Consider the following 13,607-nt stretch of genomic DNA (forward strand, 5'->3'; position numbering starts at 1 on the left):
TAGAGCACAGTAAAAAAAATTAAAATTTAAAACAGAGTGGAATATGAGTCACATCTTCCTACTTGAGGCACATCACCTCTCTAGATCTTTGGAGTGGGGTTTGTTGTTTTTAAAATGACTTCCAAAGAAGCCTTTGCATATTTTTGTGCCTAGAATCAAAGGATCGGTACTGGGCAATAAACAGAACTAACCACATGTATAACTATAGTCCTGCAAAGCAGCAGTACCAAATAGAAGAAGTGAGAATGAAGGAGAGTTTATATTTGATATCTTAAAAAGACAAGTAATCGTACATCAGAACTTTATTGGCCTTCCTAACGTACAGCACAATATTTTCTTGATTTTATTTTACTCTATTTTGGTTACAAATAGAAAAGGACATCATAATTCCTCATACTCTCTGGGCTTTTGAAGTTCTTAATTTTTCCCTGTACTAGATTGCTTTTATACCCCATAGAATTTCAGAGTTGACAGAGACAGGAAGTGATCATTCACTCTCCTTCTCAATGCAGAAAAATCCTCCTCTAATATCCTTCATGAAGATTCATCTGGGCTCTGTCTATTTCAGTGAATGTGGACTCACCCTTAGGCAGCCTGCTACTCTTAAGTAAAATGAGTTGAAATTCTGTACCTCTGTGGATTCTCCCTATTAACCCTGGCCAACCCATCTTTAGCATGTTACCTCCTCAAATGTGTCATGGTAATTATTATGCCTACTCTTCCCAAATCAAAGGCATGTATTACCTGAGGATCTCTCATTTTTTAGATTAAATATCTACAATTTCTTCACTAAACCCACCAACAAAATACTTATTTAATACATACTAAGTTCTAGGCTGTGGAATGAATGAAGAAAATGCACACTACTTGGCTCTAATTGTTCATGGTCTCAGATTGAAAGAAATAGAATCATAGACATATCATCATGAACACAGATATGGCAATCATACCAGGTTCTTTGCCATGTCAGTCACTCCGTTAGATGAATTCCAGGTTGCTGAGGTGATGGTCAATCAAGTTGCCCCTCAGAACAGAACATACTATACCATAGATGTGATTTGGCCATGGCAGATTATGGAAGGATGAGTTTCTCCCTCAGACCTGGACATTACTTTTCTACTATTGATGACTAGGAATATTAACTTTAAAACTATGAGCTCTTGGTGGCTGTTAGTCTTCTGTATACTCAAATTCCAATAAGTTTGCTCTTCTAAGCAGTCTCTTATGGAGAATCTCATGAGAAAAGAAAGGTACTGGATCATCACCAATAAAAATGACCTCAACAGAGACCAGAGACCACATGTAAAATGCAAAACTATGAAATTACTTAAAGAAAATATAAGAGGAAATATCTGTGGCCTTGGATTTGGTGAAAAATTTTTAGATACAACACCCATAACATGATCTATAAAAGAAAAAAATGATAAATACACTACTCTGCACTGTTAAAAAACTGAAAACCACAAAATATTTGCAAAACACATATTTGATAAAGGTTGTATATCCAAAATCTTCATACAACTCTTAATATTTAACAATAGGAAAATAAAAGCCCAATTTTTAAAATTGGCAAAAGAAATAAACAGATCCTTCAACAAAGAAGATACACAGCTATCAAGTAAGTATATGAAAACATGCCTAATATCATTTATCATTAAGGAAATGCAAATTAAAACAAGGAGATACCTCATGCACCTATGAAAATGGCAGAAAAATACCGACAGTAAAATGTTGATACATATTTAGAGCAACATTCGTTGCTGATGGAAAAGCAAAATGGTACAATCATTTTGGAAGACTGTGTGACAGTTTCTTACAAAGATAAGCATAGTGTTACCATACAGCCCACAAATCATGATCCAAATATTTATCAGTTGATTTTAAAATACATTTCTATACTAAATCCTATGTGCAAATGTTAAGAACAGCTTTGCTTATCAACAAAACTGAAAGTAACCAAAAATGGCCTTCACTAGGTGAATGGATAAACAGGCTGTATTATATGCATAGAATGCAATATGATTCAGAAAAAAAGGACAGAAAAAAATAAACTCACAGAACACTGGAGGTAGGATAAATTGTAAATGCATACTGCTAAACGAAGCCAGTTTGAAAAGACTGAATATTGTGTGATTCCTTTTATATCATGTTCTGAAAAATATAAAACTGTAAGATTTATAAACATTGGTGATTGCCTTGATTCAAGATCATGAAGGATTTATTTGGTGAAGTAAAACATGTTTTTTGGGAAGCAATGAATCTGTTTTGTATGATATTGTAATGGTAGATGCATAACACTGTGTATATTCACAGCAAAAATAAAAAGAGAACCAGAATATAAGATTTTTTTAAAAAATCATTTTTCTCATCATAACATTGCAAAATGGAAAGGAAACTAATAAAATCATCATTATAAATATGTGAAATAATGTCACTGAAAGGAGAAGGGAGAAATACTGATCTAAATAACTTTAGAAATGAGCATTACTTATAAAAATGAAGATAAAAAGGAAATGCAAATAAGCATTATACTCTAGATGGTAAAGATTTTCTACACAGGTTAGCAATTCATAATCACTATATATGTATATTGAAATTAAATAAATGGGTGGTGGGTTGTGGGAGCCAAGTTCTCATTGTTAGATCAAGAGATAAGCAAAGGAAGAAACTAAAATGATCCTATAATGATTAGAGTTCAGATGTCACTGTGGACTTATCTTTAGCTTAATAGGGATAGAATTGTTTTATGTATAACAACTTTGTAGGCATATGGATGCGCATGGATTATTGTACTTACATAATATTTCTTGGTCTGTTTGCTGAGTCTACCAGTGATGACATCCCAGTAGCAACAAACACACAGAGCACTCAGAATTTGGTTTCTAATGTCCAGTAAAATGAGTGAGAGTTACTTGAAAAAATGACTGGGTTCAAAAATACTCATAGCAAAATGAATCTGAAGCATCATGTCCTGACAGAAAATAAGGAAACTTTCATAAACACCACAATGATGGAGGGTATGTCAGAGGGACACAGAGTTAATGTAAAGAGTTCCCAATGAACTAAATTAGGCAATTTGAGTAACCGAATAATTAAAATGCAATTGAGTTATAACCCAAAGTGTAATCATTAGTTCCAAATTGATAAAAATAAGTGATCAACAAGACAAGTAAATCTCCTGTGCAGAAGAATCCCAAATAAAGTAAATACCTTTTCCTGAAGAAGGTGCGCACCAACAAATCTCCTCATCTCTGAAGTGTGGGCTTCACGCAGCAACTTCTTTCCAAAGAGTACAGCATGAAGAGGGTGATGGAAAGAGTAGATTCACAGTGGAGAAATCTGACCAATACTACTTCAGTCACTGGATCAAGGTCAACATCAACAGTGATAGATCATATTGATGATAGTTAACTTTGATGTGATGTGATAAAAATGGTACTTTATGACCTTCCTCCAAAAAAACCTGTAACTCTCCTCTCATCCAGAGAAAACCATAAGACACATCTCAATAGAGAAGACATTGAAATATATATGAGAATACTCCTCAAAGGGTCAAGGTCATTAAACAAGGAGAGTAGAAAGTGGCCTGGTCAAGAGTTGTCTACAGAGATACAATGATGAATGTAAAGTGGTAGTAGAGATGAGATCATGGGACAGAAAATGGATATCAGGTTAAAAACTAAGGAAATCTGAACCAAATGTGGACTTCAGTTTATTCTGTATCAACATATGTTCATTATTTGTAACAAATGTACCATACTCGTTAATATAAGGTGGTAATAAGACAGGAAGTTGGGGGTGGAGTGTGTAGGAATTCTCTGTACTATCTCCATAATTTTTCTCAATTAAAAAGTTTATTTTAAAAAGGAGCACTGGGGCTGGGGAGATAGCTCAGTTGGTAGAGTGCTCGCCTCGCAAGCACAAGGCCCTGGGTTCTGTCCCCAGCACCACAAAAAAAAAAAAAAAAAAAAAAAAAAAACGAAGGAGTACTGTTTGGCACAGTGATACATGCCTGTGATCCTAACTCTTCACAGGGATCCCAAGTTCCAGGCTAGCCTTGGCAACATAGCAAGACCCCATCTAAAAAGGAAGGAAAAAAAAAAAAAAAAAAGCACTGGCCTAGGAGTTACTGATAGCTGTTGGTAGCTGAGTTTTCATTCCTTTTATGCCATTGAATTAACTGTAAGGCCTTTGGAATTATTCCACATAAGTGAAATTTTACCCATTTAATAGATGATTATATGTGAGTTATGTAATCCACATTAGTCCTTCAGGGACATCTGTCACTGTGAGTTCTTGATGTGGGTTTACATCCATACAAGAAATGACAGAACCAAAAAATATCTCGAAGAAGATGATGAGAAGACAAAGAGTGAGAAAAAAAACTTTTGTGGAGAAGGGACAAAGCTGACTACTATATAGTCACTTGTTGGAAATTGTTTCAAAAGTAAAGAAACACATAAGTTGATTCTATAAAGTGCAAATTAAATGATATAAAATTAATTGATGTTCCTACTGTAGTAAAGAAGGACAAATTCATGTTAAAACATACTCAATGAATTTTTATATCACAGCTGAAGATGCATAAGTGTTAACAGAAAATGACTCAAATCAAGTCTTTTAAATATAGTATGTTGTGCAGAGTCTGATGTATCTGTGTGTTATATGCTTTCATGATACTTTTTAGAAAAAAATTTTTTAGTTGTCCATAGATCTTTATTTAATTTATTTATTTATGTGCAGTGCTGAGAATTGAACCCAGTGTCTCAGACATGCTAGGCAAGCTCTCTACCATTAAGCCACAGCCACAGCCCATCATGATACTTTTTTATAAAAAAAAAAAAAATTAAGCACACATAAGAGGCAAAAACAAATATATTCCTGTAAGAAATAAATTCCAGGGTCTCACATTTCTTCCAAAGAAACTGGTGGAATCCTTCATGCTCTTTCTGGTCAAGTAATGAGCTGTGACCTCCAGGAGTGTTTGGTTGAGTTGCTCTTGATCAAACAGCCATATCCTGGAGAACAATTCTGTTGAAGTTGTAGAGGTCATGGTCCCATCATAGAACATTGAAACGTTCATGTTGAAGAAGATCTCACATATTTTTAGAAAGCAAGACCTGGACAGCATGACTCTGCCCCAACTATAATTTAGGAGAAGGGAACCCAGACGTGACAGGGAGAGCTGGTATGTTAAATACAGGACCAGGATGAGTGTTCACATTGGTTTTGCCGACCGGTACACCAGGTCAAAACCAAAGATTTAATAATGTTTAAGGATTATACTAAAACTAATGACAAAAAAATTCCCTACTTACAGGTAGGATGGGCCTTAAAGCAATGTGTGTCTAAAAGTTGTGTGAAAAATCATGTGAGACAATATTGGAATTGTTACTTTTATTTGTATATGTATATATCTGATAGATGCAGATCTGTAGAGGCTGCACAGCAGAGGCATTGCAAACAGGCTGCAGAACCAGACTGCCTGTCTTTGAATCCTTGGTCTGTCACTTTGCATAACATCAGTGTGACCTTAGGCACCACTTTCTGTGTCTGTTAAATGGAGATATAATTATACTCTTGCAGTTCCTTGTGAATAATCTCTTTTCAGGGTTCCTGGAGGGGAATTAGTGTTCCATAAATATTAGCAGTTATCATACATTATTATTGTTGGTTTCTATAAATCTAGTGTCTAGATTTTAGAAAATAAACATTCATTGATCATATCCGTATTATTACAAACAAATCACAATTCTTTAAAGAACAACGTAATCTTTTTACTTTCTCCTGTCAAAAATAACCAGAATACTTAAGGGGCCCATCAGAAAACCTGGGCCCCTTATCTGGAAATAATGGCTCATGGAGGAAAAAAGAAAAAGGAAATTGTTACCAGGAAGAAAAAAATCTAAGAAGCAATTGCCAAGTTCAATATCAGTGTTCTATCTTCATTAGTAACTTTTAAATATTCTTCTTTATAATACTTGCCAAAACTTTATAATCTTTGAACTCCTTAAAATGTGACTCAAACCTAGCTCTGTATGGTACAGATTTAATGCAAAGTCCCGAATCCAAGTTCAAGTTCCCCCTTTGCCCCTTACTAGCTGCCTCACCTGTAGCTTCCTCTTTCCTACCTGTGCAAAAAGAATAGTCATATAATCCCCGTACTGTTTCCCTCACTAGGTTCTTAAGGAGATTCAATGAGCATATTAGTGTGAATGTGCTTTGTAAATATGAAGCACTTTAAAATAAATGGGCTCATTGTTGCTTCTGTCCAAGGGAGGCTTCCTGCTTCCGTGCATCCTCTGTAGGCTCCACCCGCACTTCAGAATGGGACTGCTTTCCAAAAGAAAAACCAGATACCTTCCACAGCATGAAAATATTAGATTTCTTTTATTTACGTCTAATTTTAGAATAGAAAGCAGCTTGCATGTGTCCATGATGACTTTCAAAGGTATAATTGGTCACTTCCATGATTCTGGTGTTTTTGTTTTTTTCTTTTGCTTTCTTGTTTCTGATATTGTTTATTACTTAGATAAAGTCACCTGAATACTCAGAGCTTTACGTCAGAATGAGAGCCAGGCAGAACTTGGGGAATGGAGCTGCTGCCCAGTGGGAATATTCACCTGCACATCAGGAGCAGAGTCAGAGGCTCCCTGTTATAGGAGCCTGCCGGGGAGCTGTGCATTGTGCTCCCCAATGAAGGTTTTGCTTCTGTCACCTTTATTTCCTTGTTTCTTGCCCAGCTAGCACTTCTTTCCTACATGAGGTCAACTCACAGCCTGCCTCTAGCCATCAGCATTCTAGCACCTCCAGGCTTCGCTTCATTCAAATCAGGAGAGGTTCTAAATGAGGCTGAGTAAACCAATCCCAGTCTTTCAAAACTTGCACAGCTAATGATGAATTACTATCCACAGCATTTTAATTTCACTTCTTCAAATCCTCATGCAGTTTTTATAACTGACACCATAACAACTCTAAGTAGATGAGGGAAAAGCTAAAGGACAATATTGTAAACTGAGAGATTAAATGCCTTTGTTGTCATTATGACCATTGCTGATGTGTGTGATTTACATTTCCTTGTTTAGTGCTATGGTATTAGCAGCTAGTCCTCTTAAACAAGATGTTAGTGATCCTTATCATAGATCAGAAATATCAAGAAAGATACTAGATTTCACAATTGCAAATGAAGAAGGTATAGTAAGCTCATAGATCTCATAGAAAAACCTGCCTTTCCTTGAGTATTCCAGGCTAATATCTTAAGTTATTCAGTATTATTTTTAATTTTTAACTTTTAAAATTTTTTAAATAGCTTTCTCTTTGGAAAAAATTTTCCCCAGTGATATAACAAAAATATTTGAACATGCAAATACTTTTATCAACTGTTTCTAAACCCATAAATAGATAAATGGTGTCACTACTTAGAGGAAATAGTGTGAAGCACTTCCATTCTTGTTATATGCATGTTAAGAATGAAAACAAAACGACTGTCTAAGTTACAGGAGCATTAATGATAGCAGATTCTGCAATCAGATACTCTCCTGGCATTATGGAAGAATTCTGCCTTTTACAGACTGCTCAGGGAGCAAACCCTTATTAAAGCAAGAACTCTCTATTATCCCAGAGCAAGAACTCTGAAGTCATGGAGAATGCTCTTCTTAGAAATGCAGGACTGAGTGAAATGTACATACTTAAAACACACATATTACGTACTCCAAATCTAAAAGATATTTTCAGAAGGATTTGAGTGCCATCATCTTTAATTTGGAACTGTCTACTTCTCAATTTGGAGTCAAAAACAAATACATAACAATGTTAGTGGAATATTGAATACTACTAAATATACAAAAAGGTGACTTTTCAGCCAATCCTTCATTCTCAAAATAAAGTTGGGAATTTTTCAAAATGATATTGTTTTTCCCCCCTCACTGTGTTAAAAAATTAGAAAAACTATTATGAGAGAATCTTGAAAAATTCATATCCCTGTAAACTGCATTGTTTAAATTTCCTTTAAGTCCTTTTAATTCCTCATCCTAGCAGGCATATATATATTTAAGACATATAGATATAGATATAGATATAGATTTAAGCTGGCATCAATCTGGTTTGAAGGCTTCTACTCTATTTCCTTTTGGATTTCTGCATAAATACAATATGATAATTCTACTTCATAGAAACTTGATTATTTGGCTTTTTTACAAAATAATCATGGGTATACATAAAACCTTCTAGTTTTTAAGTGTTTGAGAACATGCAATTTCTTTATTTCAATGCTTTTGAAAGTCTCAGAACATTGTTACTCAAACATAGAAATATACAAGTTGATATATAAATGCCCAAGTAATAAGGATATATTAAACAGTGGAAACAACTTCCCTTTTTAACAATATCTGAGATAGATTATGTGTTTGCAGAATTATGTCCTATGTTCCCTGAAGATCAGATACAAAGTACTACTGAATCTTAGATGCTAGAACTGTGCTATAAAATGTTCCCACTACATTTTCAAATTTAAAAGGCATGCTCTTACATCTTCACGGTGCATTTTTAAATAGCAAGAAATAATCGGATGTATGTATTTCACTGATGAAGCCTGCAGATCATCATAAATGAGAATATCAGAGTTTTACTCCTGATTGTTTCCAAGACAAGTTTTTTCTAGGTTATGAGGAGAGCACTTTTAAATTAAGTCAATTATGCCATAGCTTCTAGTTAATCTTTGAGACTGGAATAGTGTATTTAAAAAATTGTCTCCTTGTTAAACAGACACCATGACAGTGTTTGTGTAGTGTATTGTTAACCTCCAGTGGAAGGTTAAGCGACTTCTTCTGTATCTGTATCTGTTGCTATGAAAAATGACTGCAGTGTTGCTCCCACCTACCCATGAATGGGAAAAGCGAAGATTTGCACCTGTGGGATTAGGTGTAGCAGCAGGAAGTAAGAGCTTCTGCAGCGTATAATTAACAAGGAATTTTTTTTCTCTCTTTTTAAGCAGCATGTTTATCATGCTAGGTTAACTAGTAATTAAAGCTTGGAAAAAATTGCTGGAGTCTGCACCCTTACTTAAACTCATTCACTCACTGATGCATTCAGTTACTTTCACAGCCAGTGTCAGAACAACTCACCTGAAAATATTTTCTTCCATAGTTACTGATTTCTTTATACTCATGGGGGAATTTTTTAGATCTTTTCATCCCTTTACTATAACTCAGTCAAAAATCTGGTCTTTTCTAATCAGATTGAAAGTAACTTAGGGACTCCTCTTTTGACTTGGAGATAACTACCCTCATAAACAAGATGGAGAAGTTTGTGCCTAGTGAGCCAAGGATACTGACATTTATTTGGGAATATTAAAAAAATCATTTACTCTCCCTAAATGCTATTTAATACATGGAGAGCTTGCTATATAGTTCTTATTGTTATTTTCTCTTAGTCATTAAGGAAACTATAATTTAATTATCAATTTAGAAAAGATCTCTAAATATAGCTTTCTAAAATACAATTTTCTTGATTTAAAAAAAACTCAAACTCACCACTGATGAAGTTTAACAGGCCGCTTCTTTGAAAGAGTTGTTAGGCCCTTGTACCAGAATTTGTAGCAGTTTTCGGTCTCCCTAGTGCAATTGCATACTTTCTTTTCATTTGCACTCAAACACACACAAAAAATTAACAGTATTCTTAGCTTTAAAAAAAAAAAAAAAAGCATGCTTGATTCCCTAATAAGATAACATTTCATAATAGAATGAGATGCAGTGACTTTCAAAGTGTGTAAATTTTTCTGCCACGAAACAAGTCTTAGCACAAAGGAGCACTGAACCAGCAGTAATGTCTTCTATCCAAACACATTTGTACTGTACGTAGAAACTGTTTAAAAGGAAAATTACATCTTTTTCAGCAATTTATCAGAGATAATTACCCTCCATGCACTAAATGAAGGATAAAGTGTTTTAAAGAACTCTAATTCTAATTGGTAAATGTCACCAGCTGTTGCAGCGACTCTTACTTGTGTATATTCTTTTAATGATTATAGTCTCATGCCACAAGCTACATGAAAATATATTCACTAGGTGTGAAATTCCCATATGTCACAGTTTCAAGAATAGGTAAACAGCTCAAAGATAAAGGAAGAAATAATGCTAATGAGGAATGTAAAAATTCTAGGTTTTGTTTTCCAGGCAAGTGGATCTTAATTTGCCAAAAGGGAAGAAAAACAATTTCATAAGGAATAAAGAAACAATTTGTTAAAACTTGTTTTAAATGAGGTTTACCTCACACCCTTTACCAGAGTTGATTATGTCCTTAGAAAGTTCCAGAATTGTCTCACAGATTTAGTATTGTACCCCTTGAGTCTGCCAATAAGGAATGGCATCTAATTTTCTTTTAGACTTAAAGGCTTTGTTTTAGATGGTGAAAGATAAACTCTTACTGGACAGTGTTTCATGAAGTCTAACATTGTCTTGGAAGTGAACAATGAAACAGCAACATTGGCCTCATGAATATGGCCAGTATGTAAAGACATTATTCCCTCTTCTTCCCAGCCATAACTTAGCTTCTATTCAGTTTGATGAATCAAGTGATGGACTAGATTAAACTTCCACACACAGTTTTCCTTTGAAAGGCAGAAACAAAAATAGGGTTGGGAGTGGAGAAATTGTGGGGAAGGCAAGTCGCTCATCTACCTGTTCTTCGATGCCAGCTTCAGTGGGCTGTACCCAAAGTCTTGGTGTTATATCTGCCATTACACTTTCTTGCCAGACACCTGACTAAAATTCAGATGCTGAGCTAACTTGCTATTAAGTATAGAAAATTGTCCTCATGTCATTTTCATTCTGGTCCAGCATGTTATCTGAAAGTTCTTGTTTTCAGTGTTTTGACACCAAGAGAGATACTTATGGGTGAGTTGCCTCTCAAGTGTCAATAGTAGTAATCTGTACAGGTTCCCCAGCTTCCTCTCTCAAAAATCTGATATATAACCTTTCCATTCTCCAAAACAAAGCAGCCCAAGTTTTTATTTATTGTTTTTGTAGTTCCTTACCTTTCAAATACTGGTTATAAGGATTAGGCAGAAAAATAGTGAAGGAGTAAATGTGTTAAGTGGCCTCTGTTAGGTTCGCTCTATTTTACCTATATTCAATATGGATGAACTTGAAGGAGAGACCACTGAAAACATTTATATAAATGGTCATTTCAAATTGTGACGAATTTTATTATCTCAGCCAGTGCAGTGCAGTGGTAGCGCATGCCTACAATCCCAAAAACTCAGTAGGCTGAGGCAGGAGAATTGAGGTCGGCTTCTTCAGTTTAGCAAGACCTGTCTCAAAATAAAGTTGAAAAAAGTACTGAGGATATAACTCAGTGGTAAAGCACCACTGGATTGAATTCCCAGGACTAAGTTTTTTGTTTGGTTTGTTTGTTTACTAATTTTATTATAAAGATCAATGAATTTATGTGGTATATAATTCCCTTTAGGCTGAACATAAGAGTAATTGTGATCCTTACTACACAGAAAAAACTTTAACAAAAAAAATTCATAAATGGAGTAAATAAGGTAGTTTATTGCCTACAAATGCATTAGTTAAGAGATAGGCAATTATATTATGATATATAAAATATTACTGACCCTCCCAAAAAAAGTGGCAAGGACTTTTTGTCCTTCACTTAAGGAGAAGATGTTGCCCTATGCTTCACTCAGATCTAAGACTTGAGTTGTTTTTTTTTTCCCCACAATTAGTTAAATGATCCATATAATCTTCTACCTAATTTTCTTGCAACAGTTACTTTGCAGATGAGTCAGTTAGGTTATAAGTACATCCTGTGAGCATGGAATTGATGCAGGACTGTCTTATTTGGGCATCATTTGTACTATTTTGTTCTTCCATACACTGTACTCTAATCAAAGAAGTCAAAATAGATTATGAATCTACCCCAGATATAGATAACATGATAATTATTTGCATTAGCTAGTGAAGCTGTATGAATTCAAGAAAAGCTAATGATAAGGTGAAAAGGAAGACTCTTTAGCTAACATTTGGGCTTTTGTTCCTTCCTAGTACTGATTTTGTAGTCTATAAGGAAGAGTAATGTTAACATCCTGCCTCCTCTAACATTTGAAAACACCACATGTTAAGCTGGGTACAGTGGTGCACACCTGTACTCCCAGCAACTCCAGAGGCTGAGGTATGAGGATCATAAGTTCAAGGCCAGTCTTACCAGCTTACCAAGACCCTCAGCAACTTGCAAGACCCTGTCTCAAAATGAAAAGAAGACTGGGGATGTAGCTTCTAGTAAAGTGCCCTAGGTTCAATCCTAGTACCAAAAAAAAAAAAAAAAAAAAAAAAAAAAAAAAAAAAAAGGCCAAATGTTAGCCACCTTTAGTAAGTTAACTATTTCACCTCTTTGCCACTACATAGGAAACCAGTTCATCAATATTCTCATGGCATTTCTAAAATAAAACAAATCCTTAAGATAGTATTGATAAATACTGAGTAGAAACACTGGATAATCCACCAAATATTTTGTTTCACTTTATAATATACTAAATCATTTTTGTCTAATACCTTTCTAAAAATATTTTACCCAGCTTAGTAAGAAAATATCATATGTATTCTGATATGATTGATAAATCAGCAAGAGATGATGAAAAGTACATTATAGTTACAATTAAGAAATAATAACTGTATGTGAGAAAATTTTGAAAAAAAAATCCCTTCATATATACTGTTTGGCATATTCACCTTTCAAGAGAGCCTTTAAAAAAAAAAAAAAAAAGAATCTATAGGCTTATGACCATATGCTTAATCATTTTAATAATAACCTTTAATAACCTTGACCTCAAGTAGTGAACATCAATACTAAACCATTTTGTTTACTTTAATTGTGGAATTTATTATAGGTGCTCATTATTGATTTAGTCCTGAGCCTATTTTACTCAGGTAATTCTCAAAATTATTTTCCAGGATGTGGTTTGATAATGGTTTCACAAATAAGACCTGATATTGTCTTATTCTCCTTGCTTTTCCCTCACTACAGAAACCAGGAATGGATCTGGCAGACACCTATATTATGTTTGTTCGGCAAAACCAGGATATTCTTCGAGAAAAGGTTAATGAAGAAATGTATATAGAAAAGTTATTTGATGTAAGTAGCTATGCCTGCAAGGTATGCTCGTGTTAAATGTACACTTCAAGAGAAAAGTTGTATCTTGATGATATGTTTGCAGAGTCCTTTTTGGCCCTTTTTCTTCTATACAGCTAATATAGTTGATAATTTTTATTTCCTTGACTGCTGAGGGAAGCCTAAATTAGCCTCCTTTTCTACATGAAAACTGTCACCATTAGAATGAGAGTCTCAAAAACCTTCTGAGGTGAGTTTTAACAAGCAAGATGATAATCCATACATGTATAGCTTGATCTCACTTGCCTCAACAGCATTCCATAAACAGAGCTGTGTGGTAATGGATTTGGTTCTGACTTTAAATGTTTTTTGTTAAACATTTAACATCCTTCAGTTAAACAAGGAAATAAGCTGCAGGAAAGCCAACTATCTGCCACTCTACTGTTATTGAACATTTTTATCTTGGTTTAAAGTACTGATGTTTGCTAAAAGATATA

The 13,607-nt window shown here is 34.5% G+C and overlaps 1 protein-coding gene across 9 annotated transcripts in view; it reads left to right on the forward strand.

Annotated features, from left to right (window-relative positions):
• CADPS2 (calcium dependent secretion activator 2) overlaps window positions 1-13,607 on the forward strand; it is a 556,850-nt gene that overhangs the window by 518,986 nt on the left and 24,257 nt on the right. For all 9 annotated transcript variants that reach the window (XM_079149839.1, XM_079149831.1, XM_079149833.1 and 6 more), the window contains one exon: window positions 13,027-13,134. In XM_079149839.1, coding sequence (XP_079005965.1) covers window positions 13,027-13,134 — 108 coding nt within the window. The remainder of the gene's footprint in view (window positions 1-13,026; window positions 13,135-13,607) is intronic.

The sequence above is a fragment of the Sciurus vulgaris genome (genome assembly GCF_902686455.1).
Source record: "Sciurus vulgaris genome assembly, chromosome: 8".
Taxonomy (NCBI): domain Eukaryota; kingdom Metazoa; phylum Chordata; class Mammalia; order Rodentia; family Sciuridae; genus Sciurus; species Sciurus vulgaris.